The sequence below is a fragment of the Propithecus coquereli genome, unplaced genomic scaffold (genome assembly GCF_000956105.1).
Source record: "Propithecus coquereli isolate 6110/MARCELLA unplaced genomic scaffold, Pcoq_1.0 Scaffold407, whole genome shotgun sequence".
NCBI classification, from domain to species: Eukaryota; Metazoa; Chordata; class Mammalia; order Primates; family Indriidae; genus Propithecus; species Propithecus coquereli.
Window position 1 is genome coordinate 288,346 of NW_012149808.1, and position 19,410 is coordinate 307,755.

The 19,410-nt window shown below is 38.4% G+C and overlaps 1 protein-coding gene across 6 annotated transcripts in view; it reads left to right on the plus strand.

Annotated features, from left to right (window-relative positions):
* The first annotated feature begins 1,467 nt into the window (after positions 1–1,467).
* KCNC2 (potassium channel, voltage gated Shaw related subfamily C, member 2) overlaps positions 1,468–19,410 on the plus strand; it is a 210,547-nt gene continuing 192,604 nt past the window's right edge. For all 6 annotated transcript variants that reach the window (XM_012652985.1, XM_012652983.1, XM_012652986.1 and 3 more), the window contains exons 1-2: positions 1,468–2,011; positions 3,219–3,927. In XM_012652985.1, coding sequence (XP_012508439.1) covers positions 3,238–3,927 — 690 coding nt within the window. In that variant the 5' untranslated portion in view covers positions 1,468–2,011; positions 3,219–3,237. The remainder of the gene's footprint in view (positions 2,012–3,218; positions 3,928–19,410) is intronic.

The following is a 19,410-nucleotide window of genomic DNA, read 5'->3' on the forward strand; positions in this document are numbered from 1 at the left end:
GTTATTAATTCAAGTGCTTGGTCCATATAGTTGTTATTAATATTTACATTGTCATTACACATTTACTGTCATATTATCAGTAATTTTCTTATATATGTATACATATTTTCTTGCATTTTTTCCTAGATATCGATGACCTTCCAAAGACCTTTTAGTTCTTCATTTTATTTAATTATTTAATATGTCATAACAGATAGGTGTTTTATTTAGTGAATTGTTTATATTTCACTACCCATCTTGCAGTACTCTATATTGCTAAAAGTTTCTTATTAACAACTCATAAGTCTTGCTCTTTCCAAACCATAGTATCAATATTAATACCTGTTTTTCAAAGATACCTTCTTCCACATACACCCCGGTGATTTTCCTACTTGGTCAACTTCAGTTTTGCCAAACTATGTCTGCAAAATAATTTACTCCTCCCTTCCTTCCTGCCTTCCTTCTTCCTTCTTCCTTTCTTTCTTGAAATATACATATAGACACACTCACAGTCTGATGAGGCCTGGTATAGGTTGAATTGGGCCCTCTCCTCAAAATGTAAGCCAGATGTGTTGGAGTCCTAACCTCCAGTACCTCAGAATGACCTTATTTGGAGACAGAGTCTTTATAGAGATGATCAAGTTAAAATGATCCTCTTTTAGGATGATCCTTTTAACTTGATATAAAGTGGGCCCTAATCTAATATATCTGGTATCCTTATAGAAAGGGGAAATGTGGACACAGAGGCAGCCATGCATAGAGAGAAAATGATTTAAAGAGACACAGAGAGAAGATGGTCATCTACAAGCCAAGGAGAGAGGCTTGGAACAGATTCTTTCTTCACAGACCTCAGAAGAATCTCAACCCTATCAAGGCCTTAATATTAGACTTCTAGCCTGCAGAACTATGAGATTATAGATTTCTGCAGTTTAAGCCTTCCAGTTTGTGATACTTCATTATGGCAGTCCTAGCAAACTGTTAATACAAGGTCCCCCACTCTTTCCCCCCAAAATAAATTGAGAAAAGGAGAAATTGGCTTATTAAAGAATTACTTTGATACTTGGGTATCTGTAGTCCTTCTTTTTAGCTTCTGATAAAGAAATATAAAGTTTTGCTTTCTAAAGCATTATATTTCTAGGATAAACTTTTAAAACTTGTTTTGCTTTATATAACCATGATGTGGTGGCTGGAGACCTACATTTTACTGAAAAAAGCAAGCCGGAGCCAATGAAAGACACAGAAACAATATTCAGTGTCACCTGTAAGCTCTCTCTGGTCAGCTGTCATTAAGAAAAAAATGCACTTGCTCTTTGATTGTTTCTCTCACTTATAAGGAGGGGTGGGGCATGGAGCAGGGGAGAAAGGGTGTGGAGACTAGGGTGTAAATAAGGCAGGCAGAACCTCCAGAGGGGGTGGAGACAGAGCTTCGCGGAACAAAAATATGTGAACCTGGTTGGTACAACATAGCTTCCCCGGACCGACCCACCCACCCTTTCCTTAGCTCTGTGCTTCGGATGGCGGCGGGAGGTTGACAGCGAGTGGTGCTGAAGGGACAGCTCCGGCAGTGGTTGCTTTAGGGGGAGAAATAAAACCTGCAGATCGCCTCGGAGCTGGGCGAATTCACCTTCAAGCGGGTGAGCTCTCCTGACCTCCGACCAGTCTCCGCTCCAGCCGCGGCTAGCCGAGCTGCTCGCTCCCGGTGGGGTCTGCCAGCGCCGGCTGGACCCGCCCCGAGCTCCATGGTTTGCCCAACCCTGCGCGATGGTGACTCTGGGCGCGGAGGTTGGCGACGGGCAAACCCGCAGCTCGCAGAATGAGGGCGGGCAGCGCGGCCGGCGGCCGGCTGGGGCTGTCTCCCCGACCCCGGCGCCCAGAGAAGCGGCCCAACCACCTGAACCCGGAAAACGCCAACAAGTAGTTTCTCGTCGGAGAAGGGCGGCTCATCTGGGCGCCAAGACTCAGCCCGGCTGCCCGGAGAACCTCGTCCACTTGGAAACCAAAGAAGAACCACTTTTCTCTCGGTCTTCTTAAGGTATCTGGAAATGGGGGGCATGGGGGTGAAAGGGGTGATTTCCTGGGAAGGGCACGCTGACCCTGCAGGCAGGCATCTCCCCGCCTTTCCGCAATAGGAATGTAGAGATGAAGCCCTGGGGAGAGGTGGTTGGGAGGCTGGAAACCAGGACACTGCCAGCCAGACTTCCAGCTCAGGGATCCAGGGGGTGTGCCTCTAAGCAGCTTTTTCCTGGGCCTCGCCCCTCCTGGAAAGCAACCCCCCCACCCTCCACCCCGCCAGGCATTTGTTTTTCTTGGGAAGGGGGATGGGTGGGATGCTTTGATCACTTCTATTCTCAAAGATGGATCCTAGTTTCTCATTTCCTTTTCCAAGTAATAATAACATCAACAACAACAACAATAATGTGAAAAGGAAATTGGTGAGGAAAGAAGTCAGAGGTTTCCTTGGTGAAAGGCAACAGCAGGGAATTTTCATTCTTTTTTTCTTTTTTTGCTCTGACTTCTACGTTCAGTCTTTTTACATGGTCTGTGAGGGAGAGTAGAGGTGAACCAAGAACAGGTTGCGCAAAGGGCATTCCCTGAGTGCTAGGGAGTAGCGAGGTGTTCGGGTTGATCCAGGGTATGAGTGCAATCCGGGCTGTCTGCGGGGTCCGGGGGCTCTCACCCAACATTGCCAAGTTGCCTTAGAGAAGAGAACTCCCAGTCTAAGGGAATTGCATCCAGGCGAGGGGAGGGGGAGACAGAGGGGTTAGGAGAGTGGAACAGAGAGACCAGTCAGGGGAGGGGGAGAGAATGTGGCAAGGGAGGGGGAGAAAGAGGGCTTAGGAGGGAGAGACAGGAATTTGGGGGCGGGAGAGAAGGGGTTAGGGGCTGAGAGCAGGTTAGACTTGAGAGGGGACAGAGGGGAGGAAGGGTGGAGGGTGAAAAGATGAAGGAGGAGAGATCAGAGCCAAAAAAGGAAGGTGTGAGGAGGGGAAAACGGTGTCGTGGCAGGTCAAGGAAGACTTGGACTGTTATCTTTTTAGTTCTCTGGAAACCTGGGAAAGGTGTGATGCAAGAGGCGGGGACAGGGCTGGACGCTGACTTCCCCTGGGGAGGGTCCTTTGCCCCTGCTTGTCTGCCAACCCTGCGTCTCGGGACTCTCGGGCTGGGGTGGTGGCGGGGGGTCATGGTGTGTCTCTGACGGCTGAGATCTTTAACTTGGCGCTGTGTTCACCTCCCCCCAGTCATGTCTGAGCCACAGAGATGGGCAAGATCGAGAACAACGAGAGGGTGATCCTCAATGTCGGGGGCACCCGGCACGAAACCTACCGCAGCACCCTCAAGACCCTGCCCGGAACACGCCTGGCCCTTCTCGCTGCCTCTGAGCCCCAGGGCGACTGTTTGACCGCGGTGGGCGACAAGCTGCAGCAGTCGCCCCCTCCGCTCTCGCCGCCGCCTCGTGCGCCCCCGCTGTCCCCCGGCCCGGGAGGCTGCTTCGAGGGCGGCGCGGGCAACTGCAGCTCGCGCGGCGGCGGCGGCGGCGGCGAACACCCCGCGGGCGGCCGCGAGTTCTTCTTCGACCGGCACCCGGGCGTCTTTGCCTATGTGCTCAACTACTACCGCACCGGCAAGCTGCACTGCCCCGCCGACGTGTGCGGGCCGCTCTTCGAGGAGGAGCTGGCCTTCTGGGGCATCGACGAGACCGACGTGGAGCCCTGCTGCTGGATGACCTACAGGCAGCACCGCGACGCCGAGGAGGCCCTGGACATCTTTGAGACCCCCGACCTCATCGGCGGCGACCCCGGCGACGACGAGGACCTGGCGGCCAAGAGGTTGGGCATTGAGGACGCGGCGGGGCTGGGGGGCCCCGACGGCAAGTCCGGCCGCTGGAGGAGGCTGCAGCCCCGCATGTGGGCCCTCTTCGAAGACCCCTACTCGTCCAGAGCCGCCAGGGTAAGGCCAGAACCCACCTCTTCCCTGCTGCTCCAACTTCTCCCAACTCCCTCCCCAACTTTCCGTTCTTTTCTGCCAAGGGTCTCTGAGATGGGGGCAGGGGGAGAAGGGAGCAGGGGCTTCCTAGCGGTGGGGTTTGAGGCTCATCCTGTGCAGGGCAAACCCAGGCATCCTGACTACCATTCGTCCCCCACCCCTATCTATGTGCCCCTCCTCTCAGCCCAACTCAGATTTACTTCAGCAGATGGAACCTCAAGGGCAAACGCTGACTTCTGGGACCTTTATCTGAAACCGGTATCACCATTCGTCTTCAGTTTTTTCCTCACTCCTTGTTCTAACTTTTCCTTCAGCTCGGATGTCTCTTCAGGCCTCCTGGTCATCCCTATCTGACAGTTTCAGTAAGGTTCCTTCACATCTGACTCACCCAGAGCGGTGGCTCCAATTAGGTATCTAATCTGAAGACAGTCAAAGGGTAAATGGAATATATGAATGTGGCTGGGACAGGGGGAGGGTGTGCCAGGAGGTTCATTTTGTGAAAGGAATCTCTGGAATGCCCTTTGGGCCCAGGGAGAAGAATACTGGATTGTTTGTTCCAGTGAGTTGACCAGAGTGCCCACCTGGCCTGAGTGTTCCAGCCTGGTGCCTTTGCCCTTGGGCTGCATCACCAACTAGCCAACTTGGTGATCCTAGTTTTCGAAATCTGAGTAATTTAGATTGCAGCAAACTTTATTTTACTTCTTGTATTGTGAACCCAGCCTGAATTTTTCTTTTTGGTTTCTAGTTTAAGTGCCAGCTTAAATTTAATCTTTGACACTCCCAATGAATTCTTTAAAATCCCATGAAGGGATTATAAAAGTAACCAATAAAGGTTTCTCCAGTTTAAATGAAATAAAAGAAATATAAATAACCCCAAATTATACAGTATGTGAATGGTTTTTAATTATATATGAGAACAGAATACAGTATTTAGTTAAATCTCTGCAACTGCCTGTGTCTGGGTTGCTTCTGACACCCAGAAGACACCCCCTGGGCAGAATGGGGATTCTCCCAACTTAACTTTGGCTCTATCCTCATCATTTTCTTCCTCTGCATGTCAGAAGTGTCTATATCTGAGATATTATGCAGCTGTCTATCTACTAATCTATCAAAAGATGTGCTTTTGATACCACTTTGGAAGTCTGTGGATGTGTTTTGTTTTCAGTGTGAAACAGAATAGGAAGGAGACAATTTAAAGCATTGCTACTCTTTTGGATCAGGATTTAAATGCATATATAAATTCTGAAATGTCCACATTCACATATTGAAACATAGAATTAATAATAACTTCAACTTTGAAATCTTTCTTTTAAGATCATTCTATAAATTCAACGAGAGTTGGTATTCAGAAAAAAAAAGTACATGTTTATTTAAATTAAGTCACAGGATCATGACCAGTACATCTGTGTTTTTCGAATTCCAGCTGAGTGCTATGGAAGTCTTTCCACTTGGTGGCTAAAAAGATAATCTGAATTTGTTTTCAGGCCCATCATGTGATTTTCTTTTTCCAGTTCATGTGCTACAAAAAGACAGAATGTTTTATTATCTTTCCTTATGATACCACAATACATTTTATTGTAGGCCAGATGGCAAAGCAAAAACTAAAAAGGTGTTCAACTTTTATCATTGCTATGAAATTTGGTTCTATTGATTATTGGTCAAAAGGGTAAACCATTGACTTAAAAATTGTGTTTTTCTTTTTAATTTTACTAAAATTTCATTGTAATAATATTGAGGATTTGATTTGCATCTATTTTAGGTCAGGAAAGAACACAGATAAATTAAAGATTAACACAAAGTCAAAGAGCGAGTAGAAACAGAATCAGCTAAGAACCACAGACCTGAAAAATTTCTTGGAGGTCATGCTGTCAAGACCCTTTATATTGTAGGTGAGGAAAATGAAGACTGCTGACGCTAAGTGGTGGCCAAGGTCATACTCCAAGTTAATAGCAAAGCCAAAATTATTCTAGAGGTCTCATGACACCCTCTTCAGGCCCTTTACACCAAAACTACTGATTATAACTGACTGTCTAGATCTCTGCAGATCCTAATTGCTCTTGAGATTTAATGCAGCAAAGACATTCACTATTCACTAGAATTCTAACTTTGAAAGGTCATCTATGACATTTTAAACATATATATTTCAGGACTTTGGCCTCCTAGAATTTTTATCTTCCACCACCCAACAATAGAATAAAAATATGGGATTTGAATTAACTTCGTAATCCTGTTTGAACTTTCCGTTTTTATTGACCCGCCAGTGTTTAATGTTTTACTCTCTTTTGTGGATCTCGTCTTCAGGGAAATACCTTTTCAAATTACTGGGAGGAGGGGGGGATTCCTAAAAAAGAGTAATCAGAAGTCACCATTCTATTTAAAAGTGATTTAATATTTTTACATGAACACTTTTAGTTCAGATAATGATCGGCCTTAATGTTATCTAACTAGTTTGTTAAATACAATTACATTGGAAGGTCGCAGGATGAAATTATATTTTGTATGGACATGATTCTAGGAAAGATAAATCAATTATCAAACGGTTTGCTTCAGTTTTCATCTTACTGACATGGGTCTCATTCTTAATAGAAGTTAAGTATTTACACTTTTATAAACACTCTTACTTTTTTTTAACCTTAGTTCATCTTTTATTGAATTGCTTGAGATGAAAAATTTTAAGTGTCTGAATTTTTTTCAACTTGTTATACCTGTTTCATTATTTTCTTTATCCTCTCCCAATATTGAAGAGATTGGCTCAATTGTATAATAGATATTTTTATTTCTAACTTTTATTATCTAAATGGCAGACTAAAATCATAGTGGCAGGAAAAGGATGATTGAATTTTGCAACACTTCATTTTTGCTTTTTATTTTGGTTGGCATGTCTCTTCAGACTTTTATGAAATAAATATATATTTGAGAGGTCTAAATCATTCTAGTTCTAATTTGGTAAATAAGTTTATATTTTATACTCTTGAATTCTTATCCTTAAGAATAGTATTCAAAAAATAGAAATTTATAAAAATTCAAATATAAGTTGTCATGGAAACCTGTTGTGGAGAAAATGAGATCAGGAAAAAAATAAGAGATTATTCCGTTGATGCCAGTGAGTGATATTTACAAATAGTAAAAAGCAGGGATGCATAGATGTATTTGTGAAAATGTTATGCATTATACATTTTCAATTTAATACTTAAGTGTAAGGAAAAAATGAAACTCATATGTGCTTTCCTCTGAAGACTCTACCATAAGTAGGTGGATAGGTACCAGGTAGAAATTGCTTGATAGAACTAAATTTTTTAAGAAGTTTTAAAAAAGTAGTATAAGGACAAAATACTAAAATTAAAGACAATTAAAAAATTGTTTCCATATTAAAGAGCTGAGAGCAGTTATAAGTTTCCCTTTCTCCCTTTGTTTTTCACTTATATTTTTGTGGGGGAGGCAAAGTGATAGAATTCAGCTCTATTTTAGAATGTGGCTCTTCCTTGCTTATTTATGCATATCTTTGATTACCTGCTAGACCTTTTGCTTGTTTGTTTGTTTTTACTTTCAAAGAACATTTTAGAAAAGAAAAACAAAATAATAACTGCCATGGAACCCCAGGTAAGATATTGGCTGTGTGTGTTTTCGTGTATGTGATCTTTCACATATATTTTCCTGAACTTTATCTCATATTCCATTCTTGTGTGTGTTACAATCATCCAGAATCATACATGGGTTGTGATAGAGAATCTATTATTTTTTAATCTTGAAAATATTCACTTTATTAGCATTTTAGATTGTTTTATTTCCACAGCATTGCTAAAATATACTCTTCAATAGTTATTAAAATTTAAATTTCAATGTCTAGCATTAGACTTAAATTTGCAAATATTGAATTTCGTTTTATGGTTTACTTTTTCCTCTTCCCCAAACCACAAAACAAAACAGGAAAGAGATGATCTAAATAACCATTTGCTAGCATTAAATATAACATTTGATTTTTAAAAATTATAATAAGGTAGGGACAATTTAAGTCATATATTCAGATTAAAGTAAGAAAATGTATTCTTATTTTGTAAGCATCACTCCAATTAAAAGAATTAATGGCTACATATAGCTTGTTCATAAAATATCATTGTCAATTCTAAAAATTTTTAGAAAACTCATTTATTCAATGAATATTGATTATGCAGTCATTCTAGACTGGAAACTATGCAAAGTACTGGGAATGTATGGAAAAGATATAGTCCTTTGCCATCTATAAGCTTACCTCCTCTGTATTTATAATAAAACATTTTCTAAAGATAGTGTTTATTAAATTTAAAAAATAGAACAAGATAACAGCAAACAAAATTTCAGAGATATTAAAGATGCTTTTCTCAAAACATTATAATGTAGAAATATTGCCTCACACATGCAGCAAAATATTCCTTTTAGAAATGATCATGTTAAGGTATTATTAGTTTTTATTTTGTTATAAAAATGTTAGACTCTTTTAATCTTGAGTTTTCTATTTTTAAAATGACATATAGCCTCTCTCCTTGCAATATGATGAAGGCTGTACTTATACCAAACAATCGAACTCTCTGGGGGTGTGGCCAAATTTCTTCATTTTTTCCATATCAATTACAAATCATGGCCAACCATATGACAATGCAAATCCAAGCTTCACATTCCTGAAGAGTCTGCTGTAATGGTCCAGTGTGTTTGCCTTTGCCATATAAGCATCTAAGTATCTTTTGACCTTTTCCAGGCCACTAATTGTATGGCTCATAAATAAATTTAATTTTATGCTTATATTCTGAGCATTGGATAGGATCAGAGAGTATCTAATTCAATATATCACTAAAAGAACCAAGTAACTTTAATTGCCAATTGTAGAATATTTTCAGTAGTGTATTTGATCACACACTAGGTTATTTGATCTATTTCTGGGCATTAGGTGTGCCAAAGGTGAATGTAGTTGGACGAATAAGGTATGACTTTTTTCTGTAAAATTTTGCTAAGAGCTTATTTGTAGACTTGACAAAATTAAATGAAAGACAAGAAATTTTTTCATCTCTGTCAAGAAAGCTCATGTTCAAAGCAACTGAAAAGGAAATGTGTAAGTTTCTATAAAGATGCGGATCAGCCTTTCCCATTTGAGAATGTATATCACCGCCATCCATTTTTACTACTACAAATAAAGGAAAAGCAATTTTTAAGTCTTACATTTTTTGAACTTCTGAGTCATATTTCCTTTTTATTATGGCAACATTTAAAAATATGTCTAAATGAAATAGTAAAGGGCACTAAAGATAAACACAGATCTTTGCAAGGAAATATATAGTGTCAAAATAGTCCAAACAATAACCATCAATATATTACATAAACTTAATTCAATTCTGGTTGAAGTATGAAGGGCTTTTCTTTTAGAAGAGCAGTCAAGATATTCTTTTATGACAGAATAGCACTTTTTGCTTTCCTTATAGGATGAAGGATGGTAATAATTTTAATCCTGCATAGTCAATATTTTGAACAGGAAGTGAATAGAATGTGAGTGTTGGGAGGAGAAGAAAGCAGGACTAGATATTATATGGAAACAGAATTGGAAAATCACCTGGATTGGGATCTATGAGACCTGCACACTAACTTTGATTTCAACACTAGAAATAAAAATACAAATAATAATAATAATAATAAAACACTAGCCACATGACCTTGGAGGATTTACTTCATCTTCTTGAATCTTGATTCCCCTTGCCTTATTCTGAAAACAAAAAAAATTGGGGTGACATATTGAACTAGATAGTATCTAAACTTCTTTCCAGCTCTATGATTTTGAGGTTTTAGAATAATTATTGCTAAATATCCTGAGGGTGGGGGGAAGGAACAACATGTCTGTGCCCATTTTGATCGCACTCTAAGGACCATCACAGTAACAAGGTAAACCGGAATCGATTTTTTTTTTTCTTCTGTAACTTTCTGCCCTTTTTTTCCTACAGCTGTTGGGTAGCTACTGCTCTGGTTACCATAGAAACAGGTTAGCTCCTAGCTTCCTGTTTCCATTGAAAACAGCTTTCTCTCAACCACATATTGATCTCAGGAAATCATTTTGCTGTGGCTCTGTCATGAAACCCATAAAGATGATCTGCTCTGTCATTTCCTAGGTCTAAGATTCAGTGCAGCTGTATATCCATCCACCCACAAGGGTAACTGATTAGATAATCTCAGTTTTATTTCCATTTGAAAAGTATCTTGTCAAAGACACTATCCTTTTCCCCTTTCCATATTTTATACAGAAGGGAAAGTCTTACTCACTTGAAGATTTACAGATATGCCTAACACATTTAAGTGTTTACAAAATAGTGTCAAATTATTCAGTTCCAATCTCTTTCAAAACCTATTCCATCAGAATATCCATAGAGAATAGTATGCTGTCTAGTACACTTCATAAGTTTATGATATAATGTGCTCATTAATGAAGCCTATTTCAAAATAAATGTGTATTGTATAGTGCCACATATTTCTCTTTTAAGAAAATAGTTTTTATATTTATGGAATATGTATCTACATAAAAAGAAGATACATTCACTGTTATAGATACATACTCAAGGAATATGTTTATTAAATTTGTATGTTGGTAAGAGGTGGAACAGACTTGAAGGGATATAGCTTAAAGTTTTGATTGAGCAGTGTATGTGTGTGTTCTATATATATCCAAAATACATACTATTTCAATGAAATTGGCAATAGAAATGTATGATAGACAGTTAATGTTTATGAGGACTAGAACTAGAATGAAACTGGCAATCGTCTGACACAATTGCCTCAGTTCACAGAAAAGGCAACTGACATGTTCCAGCCACAACTAGTTAATGACAACAGCAGCACTAGAATTTAGATCTTCTGACTTCCGATACAGTGTTCATCCTATTCAATCTCGATTGCTCAGTTTAAACTGCGTTTAACATTAGATGCACAAATTTTAGCTGTTGGGAAGCAGGAAGCATGTTAGGAATAGTTAGGATATGCTCCACTTCCCTCCATGTTTCCATGTCTTATTTTTGAACACTATCAAGAAATTGTCACTATTTTAGGTATTCACTTTATTTACAGACCCCCCTCCAGTTACAGTTTTCCATTGCTGTCTTATCCACCAGTTCTACATCTTATTGTCCTACTACCTTTAAAGCCTCAAAACTACCCTACCTATTCACTTATCCACTTTCTTTTCCTTTGGCTCATAATCCTCATGAGAAGATCTACAGAAGCCTTAGCTCCTAAGCTGAGCCAGGAGATATTTAGATAACTAAGAAATGATACCCATTTTGCCTTTGACCCTTTTGTGTAATGCCTTTTATTATGTGTTTTAGTACTTTTGTTTGATGTATTGTTTTGGTTGTTTTCTTTTTATATTCAACCTTGATTCAACCCATTGGTGATAAATAATGTGTTTTGTAGAACATGGTCTTCTCAAATGTAATTAGCCAGATCCTAGTGGGTTTACCCAGAGACAACTGGTGAATTAGAGTGGTGAATGTGTTTGGAACTGCTGGAGATCTGCAAAGGAGGTTGGATGTTCTTGTGAGGTCGGTAAATACAATGCAGAAAAACTTTTCTCTCCTTTATGAACAGTTAGTGGAAGGTGGTGTGATGGGAATGTAAAGCAATGTTATAATTTTAGGAGTGTCTGAGAGAACGCATTTTGCAGGAATCAAAACAGAAGAACTTGGGGCAAAATATTATTGGTGATTTCAGGAAAAAAATACTCTTTGATTGCTACAATCATTTGACTGGTCTTCTCTCCTGAAAGTTAATAATGATAAGGACATCTTTGTAATCTGACATTTCCACAGTACTCCATGTGTCCAGAAAATCCTATGCAGGCAGACAACTCAGTAGTGTCCTCATCACTCCTTGTTTGAAGACCTTGGTTGGTATGCTATCAGATCATAGAGCTTTGATATTCTTCACGTATCTGACTATATTGATGATGTCTTTAAAAGTTGGAACAAAGGCCATGATAGTCTTCTTTAACAGGTTTTTCTGTGATTTAGTCTCAGCAGTGGGAGGTGTTTTCTTTTGAGTTTTCTCCGTGAAGAGAGACCTAGACATGAAAAACTGCCAACTTTCGACCACAGACATTCTCCTTTTTTACACCAACATTTATCCAGAATTTTTAAGTTTTTCAGTAAATGATAAAATGCAAATACGTCTTTTATAAAATAGTGATTTTAAATAATGTCAATATATTCAAGTAATATTTGTTGTCTGTAAATTTAAGACATGTTTATGAATTATGTTTAAGCAAAAACTATTTGGACCAATATAAATTTACATTTTGAGTGCTTTGTCAGATTGGGTTCAATGAAAGGGTTAGATATTATTCAGAACTTTTGTAAAATTTGTGTCTGTGCTTGCAAATTATACAACAGAAATTCAAATATGGGGTTGCTCATTTTGGACTTCCAAATTTATTGATTTAGGATAAAATCCTATTTGCTAAAAGTCATATTGTATAATAATTGTATTGGAAATTATGGCACAGTGATCATTGCAGGAATAAACTTTCTTACTGATATTGATATATGAATTTTGGATAAAGTTAGTAAAATTGGTATTTAGGAAAGCATAATAATACAGTTATTACAGTTTAGCTTATTATTTAAGTTGTCCTGATTCTCTCTTTTATGCTTCTTGTGGTAAACAATGAGAGGGATATTATAAAAGTTATTAGAATACCCTTTTCTTTTTGAGACAGAGTCTTGCTCTGTCGCTCTGGACAGAGTGCAGTGGCATCATTGTAGTTCACCGTAACCTCAAACTCCTGGGCTCCAGCAATCCTCTTGCCTCAGTCTCCTGAGTAGCTGGGACTAGAGGCATGTGCCACCCCGCCTGGGTAATTTTTCTATTTTTAGTAGAGATGGGGTCTTGCTCTTACTGAGGCTGGTCTCAAACTCCTGAGCTCAAGCAATCCTTCCACCTTGGCCTCCCAGAGAGCTAGAATTACAGGTATGAGCCACTGCACCCGGCCTAGAATACCCTTAATACAATTTTTCTTTCCAGTAGATGTATAGGAAATGGACAGAGTAGAACCTCAACAGGCCTTGTCTGTGCAAACAGAATCTGTTCAATTTTGTTAAGCTATTAGAACTTTATTATTTGAAAGTAGTGAACCTATCGCAGTCATATAAAATGATTAGTTGATGCATCAAAGTTGAGCAACTATCATATTTTTATCATCTGTGAGCTTAATTCCTAAGCTTATAAAGGTGTTGACTGTTCTTTGACACTTAGAGTACAATGCTAGAAATACAGAATTCAAGCAAACTAATGAAATCAAACATATTTTAATGTACTATTAGGCTTTAATGACATTCAAAAATGATTAGCCTTGATGTAAAACCAGGGTTTCTTTAATTAATTGCCTCAATTTCTTCTTTGAGTTTGCTGTTCAATTTTTAGTTGTAACATGTACATACTATCAGTTCACGGTTTTTTAAAATTAGTGATTGTTTTAAAGCTGTTTCTTTTTCAATTTATGTATCATTGATTTAATTTCTCTCTGATTTATCTATGTTAGTTGGTTTCTTGGTTACTTTTGTTTTTCAGAAGTAAGTGAAGTTGTCAGCGTACTTGACATTGTACTTCAATGCTGTGTTCCTTTATCAATAGTCTTTTGTGTGTCCTCTACCTTAGCTTGCATTTATTGCTTGATAAAATAGCATATTGTTGTCAGGAATTTGTACATTTCTCCTTTAAACAAACTGGGAGTGAACAAAACATCAAAGATTCTAATGCTTTTGAATCTCTCGGCTGACAATTATTGAACTTCAACTATTGGCCAGGACTAGGTTGTGTACCAAGAATGAAAAATGATTAAAATTTGGCATTTGACTTCAAGACACTTGCATTCTGTAGGAAAAGAAGAATTCTAAATCCATAGTTACAATAGAATGCATTAAGTGCTATCATAGAGATGTTGGTATAATTTAGACACACAGACCAGGGTGGGACCAACTCTCCTATACAGAGGAGATGACATTTTAGTTAACTCCCAGAAGATTGGTAGGCATTTTCCAGCAGTCAAGGGGAAGGTCAACAGAGTAGTGAGCAAACATGGAGGCTTAACAGAAAATATTGTGCCATGTAACATCGGGTAATAGAAAGATCAGAAGGCAGGGAACATGGGAAAGGCAGAAGAAAAGGCTTGAGAGAAGAGGGAGGGTGGACATTGGGAGGGAAGGGAAGGGACCATTGGGCTTATAAGTAAGATTTCTGGCTGAGATATAAGACTCAGTCCAGGACTGGACTGGACACTATTTTGTCAGTTTATTTAAAATTTGCAGTTCCCAAATTTAGATGTGCCTATGAATCACCTAGAAGGGTGACTAAAATTGTACTTTTCGGTTCTCACTCCAGAGATCCTACTTCAGTAGGATTTGGGTAGGATTCAGACCAGGTGAATGTGTTTTGGGTTGTAGTTGGCCATTTGCCCAGTATGTGCCAGTACTGTGATGCAACTGCTGAAAAAAACAAATACAATTTAGCAATGAAAGAAAAGAATAATCATGCTTACACTAGTATTTTTCAAAGTGTGTTTTATATACCTGTAGTTCTGCAGGATGTTAACAGGTGTTGTCCCTCAATAGAGTTCTGTGGATGCATGAATTTGGAAACCAGTTTAAAATAAAAAGTTATGTGGTTGTTTTTTAAGTGTGTATCTTCTTAGAGTCAAAGAGTTGAAGGAAGTAAGTTAGTGTTAAGGGATGGACTCAACTGTTGAATTTGAATTCTGACCCCACCACTGATTTGTATTATCTTTGGCAAGTTACTTCCTTTTTCTCATTTGTACCTGGAGAAAATGATAGCATCTGACCCAGTAGATTGCTATTGATGTTAAGAATCCAGGGCCGGTTTTATAAATGTCATTTGTATCATCATCATCATCATCATCATCATCATTATTATTCTGTGATGCAAAAATTAGTTATTTTTAGAGGTACTGTGGTTGTAATCATTCACCTTAAGAAGACTTTCTGGCATTCAGAATGTTCATGAAGAAATAAGTTGTCTCTCCTTGAGATTTTTCACTTGGATACTAAATGACTGGGAAGTGGTAGAAGTAATTTTTTCATTTATGATTAAATAGTGATTAATTAGAACAAGATCTAATACATATGTCTTATATATCAGGCATTTTGCAAATGGCAAAGTAAAGGTATATTCCCTGCCCATTACATACTTGTAGTCTACTGGAAGAGAACAACGAAAAGATCATCATCCTTTATGATAGTACGTCATAATATCTTCAGTAGGAGTGAGTATAGGGTACTTTGGAGGTTAATGTAGTCTTGCTAAGGTTGAGAAAATATTCCTGGGGGAAACTGTATCTCTGTTGGTACGAGAGGATGACAAGGAGATAGCTAGATTTTTCAGGCAGTGGGAGAACCTAAATAGTTTCAAAAGGGAAGGAAGGCATGGCCTATTCAAGGCACCGTGATTAACTGAATACAGCTGGAACACTGAGCAAGGAGTGGGGAGATGTGCCAGGAGATAGACACTAAGGTTGGCTGGAAACGTTTGGTAAGTTCTGCAGAGAAGGTCTGGTCTTTCTCTGCTGGTGATGGGGAGATTTTGAACGATTTTAAGCAGAGTTGTGGCATACAGATTTGTAATTGAGAATATCATTCTGAAACATTTGTAGCTGAGGAGAGGATTGAGCTGTAGAGGGTGAATGTAAATTTTTCAGGAGGCCACAGTTTTGTGTTTTATTGAATAAGTAATACAGGTAGGAGATTGAGAATTGAACAATGATGGCAAGAGGGTGAAGTAAAATGGACACAGCTGAAGAGGTGTTTTGATTAGGTGCAGTGAATGCGGTAGAGAAAAAAGTCAAGAATGTCCCCCTAGTTTCTGTTTGCATAATGGGACAAGAGAACTTTGATGACTTTTTTCCTAATTCAAGATTCGATGGTTACAATTTGAGAAGAATCTGGCTTATGAATAGTTATTCTTTCATAAGATTTAACACTATACTATTTGGTATTGTGTTTTGTGATTTTTTTCTTTTCTATTTCTGTATCAATTATCCAATTATAGAAGGCTATTTCACAGGCTTTATGATTGTGAAAGTAGAGGCTAAGAATGTCCCTTAAAATTTTTGGTTACTATAATTCACCACCGTAACAAGTTCGTGAAGGATAAGCAGTCCCCTCTACAAGAAATATAGGCTTTGTGTTGCTACTGCTTTGGTTTAAAGCCCAAGAAAATAATATTAATTATTGCATAATTCCTATGAAATAGGAAGCAGTCTGTATGGATTCCAAAGCTAGAACTTGAATTGAACTAGGGATTAAAAGAAAATGGTAATGTGATTTTGTAGTTTAAAATACTTCTTGGAAAATTGCTTTAAATAAAATTTGCTTTAGAAAAGTCCAGGAAGGAGAAAAGGTAGTGAGGAAGAAAAACAAAAATGAAAACAGGTACCAAAGAGATAAACTGGAAAGAAGATGGTGACTTCAGACCCAAGGCACAGTAATTCCTGCTAAAGCACAATCATACCACATCATTTTCTTGTTTTAAAAGTCTTTATCCATTTCCTTTGACTACATACTGAGATCATATTCCATAGCTGGCCCTTCAGAGTCTTATTACTACCTATGCTCCAAGGCATTATTCTTATAACTCCACTACCAAAAATATGGTTATGTTCAAGCCACATTTTTTGCCATTCCTGAATATAAGAAACATGCTCACTCTGTTGTACATTTATACACTGTTCCCACAGCCTGGAATGAGCCCTCCCCCTTGATTTAACCAATTGACTCGTCTTTCAAAATCCTGCATAGTTCTTATTTGATACTCTAAAAATTCTCTCCAAAGCAGTTAGTTTCTTTCTCCAAGTTTCCATACCACTTTGTAGACACTGTATTATAGTATGTAACTAACTGTATTAATTTCCTAAGGCTGCCATAATAAATCACCAAAAATTATCACAAAGGGGTGATTTATTATAAAACAACAGAAGCCTATCGTCTTACAGTTTTGGAGGCTAGAAGCCCGGAATCGAGGTTTCAGCAGGTTTGGTTTCTTCTGGAGGTTCTGAAGGAGAATTTGTTCCATGTTTGCTGCTGGCTTCTGGTGGTTGCCAGCAATCCTTGGCATTCCCTGGCTGTAGACGCATCACTCCGATCTCTGCCTTCATATGTCACGCCTGTCCACCCACCCTTCTATGTGTGGGTTTCTGTTTTCTCTTCTTACGAGGACAATAGTCAATTGGATTAGGGCCCACCCTAACCCAGTATGCATCATTTTAATTTAACTAATTATATCTGCAAACATTTCATTTTCAAATAAGGCCACATGCTGGGGTTTGGGGTAGACATAAATTTTGGGAGACACTATTCAACCCAGTATACTGATTTTTTTCCATTTTGGCAACACATTTACAATATCCAAGACATCTTTCTTATTTTCTGATTACTCCTTTTCCAGATCAGTGTGTTCTTAGTTAATGAATATGATCTTATTGTGACTCTTTCTGAAGACACTAGTTAGACAATTTTAAAAATTCTATTTCATTTCTGGCAGTAACTCTAGTACTGCTATGGAATATTTTTTTCTGTTTGTTACCTTGGTTCTTGTATTTTACACTATTTTTTCTCTTCAAATATCTTTTCCTTTGAAAGAGGGTGGGTCCCACTGTAGTGTGTTGTGGGTAGATAGGCAGGACCAGGCAGAAACATGGGATTCCCTTTAGGATGAATAGGTAGGAGCAGATGGGCAAACTGAGAGTCCTGTGAAGGTCTAAGAAAGGAAGTTTTATTTGGAGAACAGAACGTTAGAGTATTTCTGTCAATACAGAGGTATCTTTCCTTTTCTTTTTCTGCATACACTGTGAGGAAATCCGAAGGTACCTTAGAATTTGCTGCATTTTTCTCTATCACACCTACATACCTAATTAAGAACTGTCTTCTCTTCTGTTGATTCCCTACTCTATTTAGAAAGCTGTTTTTGCTGGCTAGAGGACAAATTCTAGAGCCAGCCACTAAAAGATGGGAAATCTCCCGAGCAGTTGTCCCATAGCCAGTTCCCTCTCCTGGTGTGTGTAGCCTCTAAATTTGAGGTTCCTCTGGATTTCCTTGGAAAGCAAAGGACCAAACCCAGGAAATGTTCTCTCCTGTACCTACACTGACTTACATTATTCCATGCTCAACCTGCCTATCCATTAGTTCATCCCATTTGCTTTCTATCTCAGTATTTCTAGTCCAATGATAGCAACTTTTCCTGTTTTTCATCCTGTGATTTTTTAAAATCATTTTTAATGATATTTGGGTAAGGGGATCAGGTTTATTATCTTCAACTAGAATTTGATTATATGTGTATAGGCCATGCTGGTTATGAACTTGTGTATAGGGACACTATTTCATTCTTTTTCTTGTTTCCCAGAGTTATGAACAGTGTTTGGTTATTTTCTCATCAGGTTTTTAAAAAAAAATTGTATGTTTATAGGGTACAATGTGATGCATGTTTACAAAGTGGAATGATTAAATCAGGCTAATTAACAAATCCATCGTCACACATTTTTTTGTGGTGAAACATTTAAAATCTACTTTTTTATAGAAATTTTGAAATATGTAATGCTTTATTATTTTAGTCATCATTTTGTGCAACAGATCACTAGAGCTTAGGTTTTTATCACTATCTGAATAATTCCAAGATTTTTTTTGCCTACAAAGATGTATTGCTCATTTTTCTTCCTACGAAGGCAATGTTTCTTCTTCTTTCCTTTGAGCCCACCTTCCTTTCCCACTTTTTAATCTACTCTGATACTCAAATTCATACACAATTATAGTGAGAAAGTTCACAGCCTACGTATAGTGTGTGATTTTGTCATTGCCATGAGAAGCTTGTTAGACTAACCATTAAAAAAAAGTCTTGAAAATTATTACTTGGACAATAGAGACACTTTAATTTGTTACCTGCCCACTGAGAATACATTTGTAACATCCATGAACTTTGATGGCTTAACAGATGTTTCTGAGTCTCCACAGAAAGTACATTAAGTTGAAATAATATTTACATGTTAATGTACTTTAAGTTTTTACACAGAGACATTGCCAGTGGGACCAAATGCCAAGTCCCCATTATGTGGAGAAGCATCTGACTAACAATAATAGATGGCACTGATTGTCCTGCTAATTACATGGAAAGGAGACCTTCACTGAAGGATGCTCTGTCCTAAGAAAAGATGCTATAGAATGGATGTCGTAGCAGCAGGAAATTAGACAAAGAGAGCAGAAAAAAGGTTTCCTATTCATCACACTGTTGTTACTTTGTTCATTTAGTAAATTAGAAATATCCAAAGGTGAATTTTTCCCATGCTATCTAGAATATACTTTATCAAACCAATACAGTAAAGAAGACTATTACATGTAAAACCTAATTATGTTCACATAGTTTATCTGAGCTGTGGCAAATAGC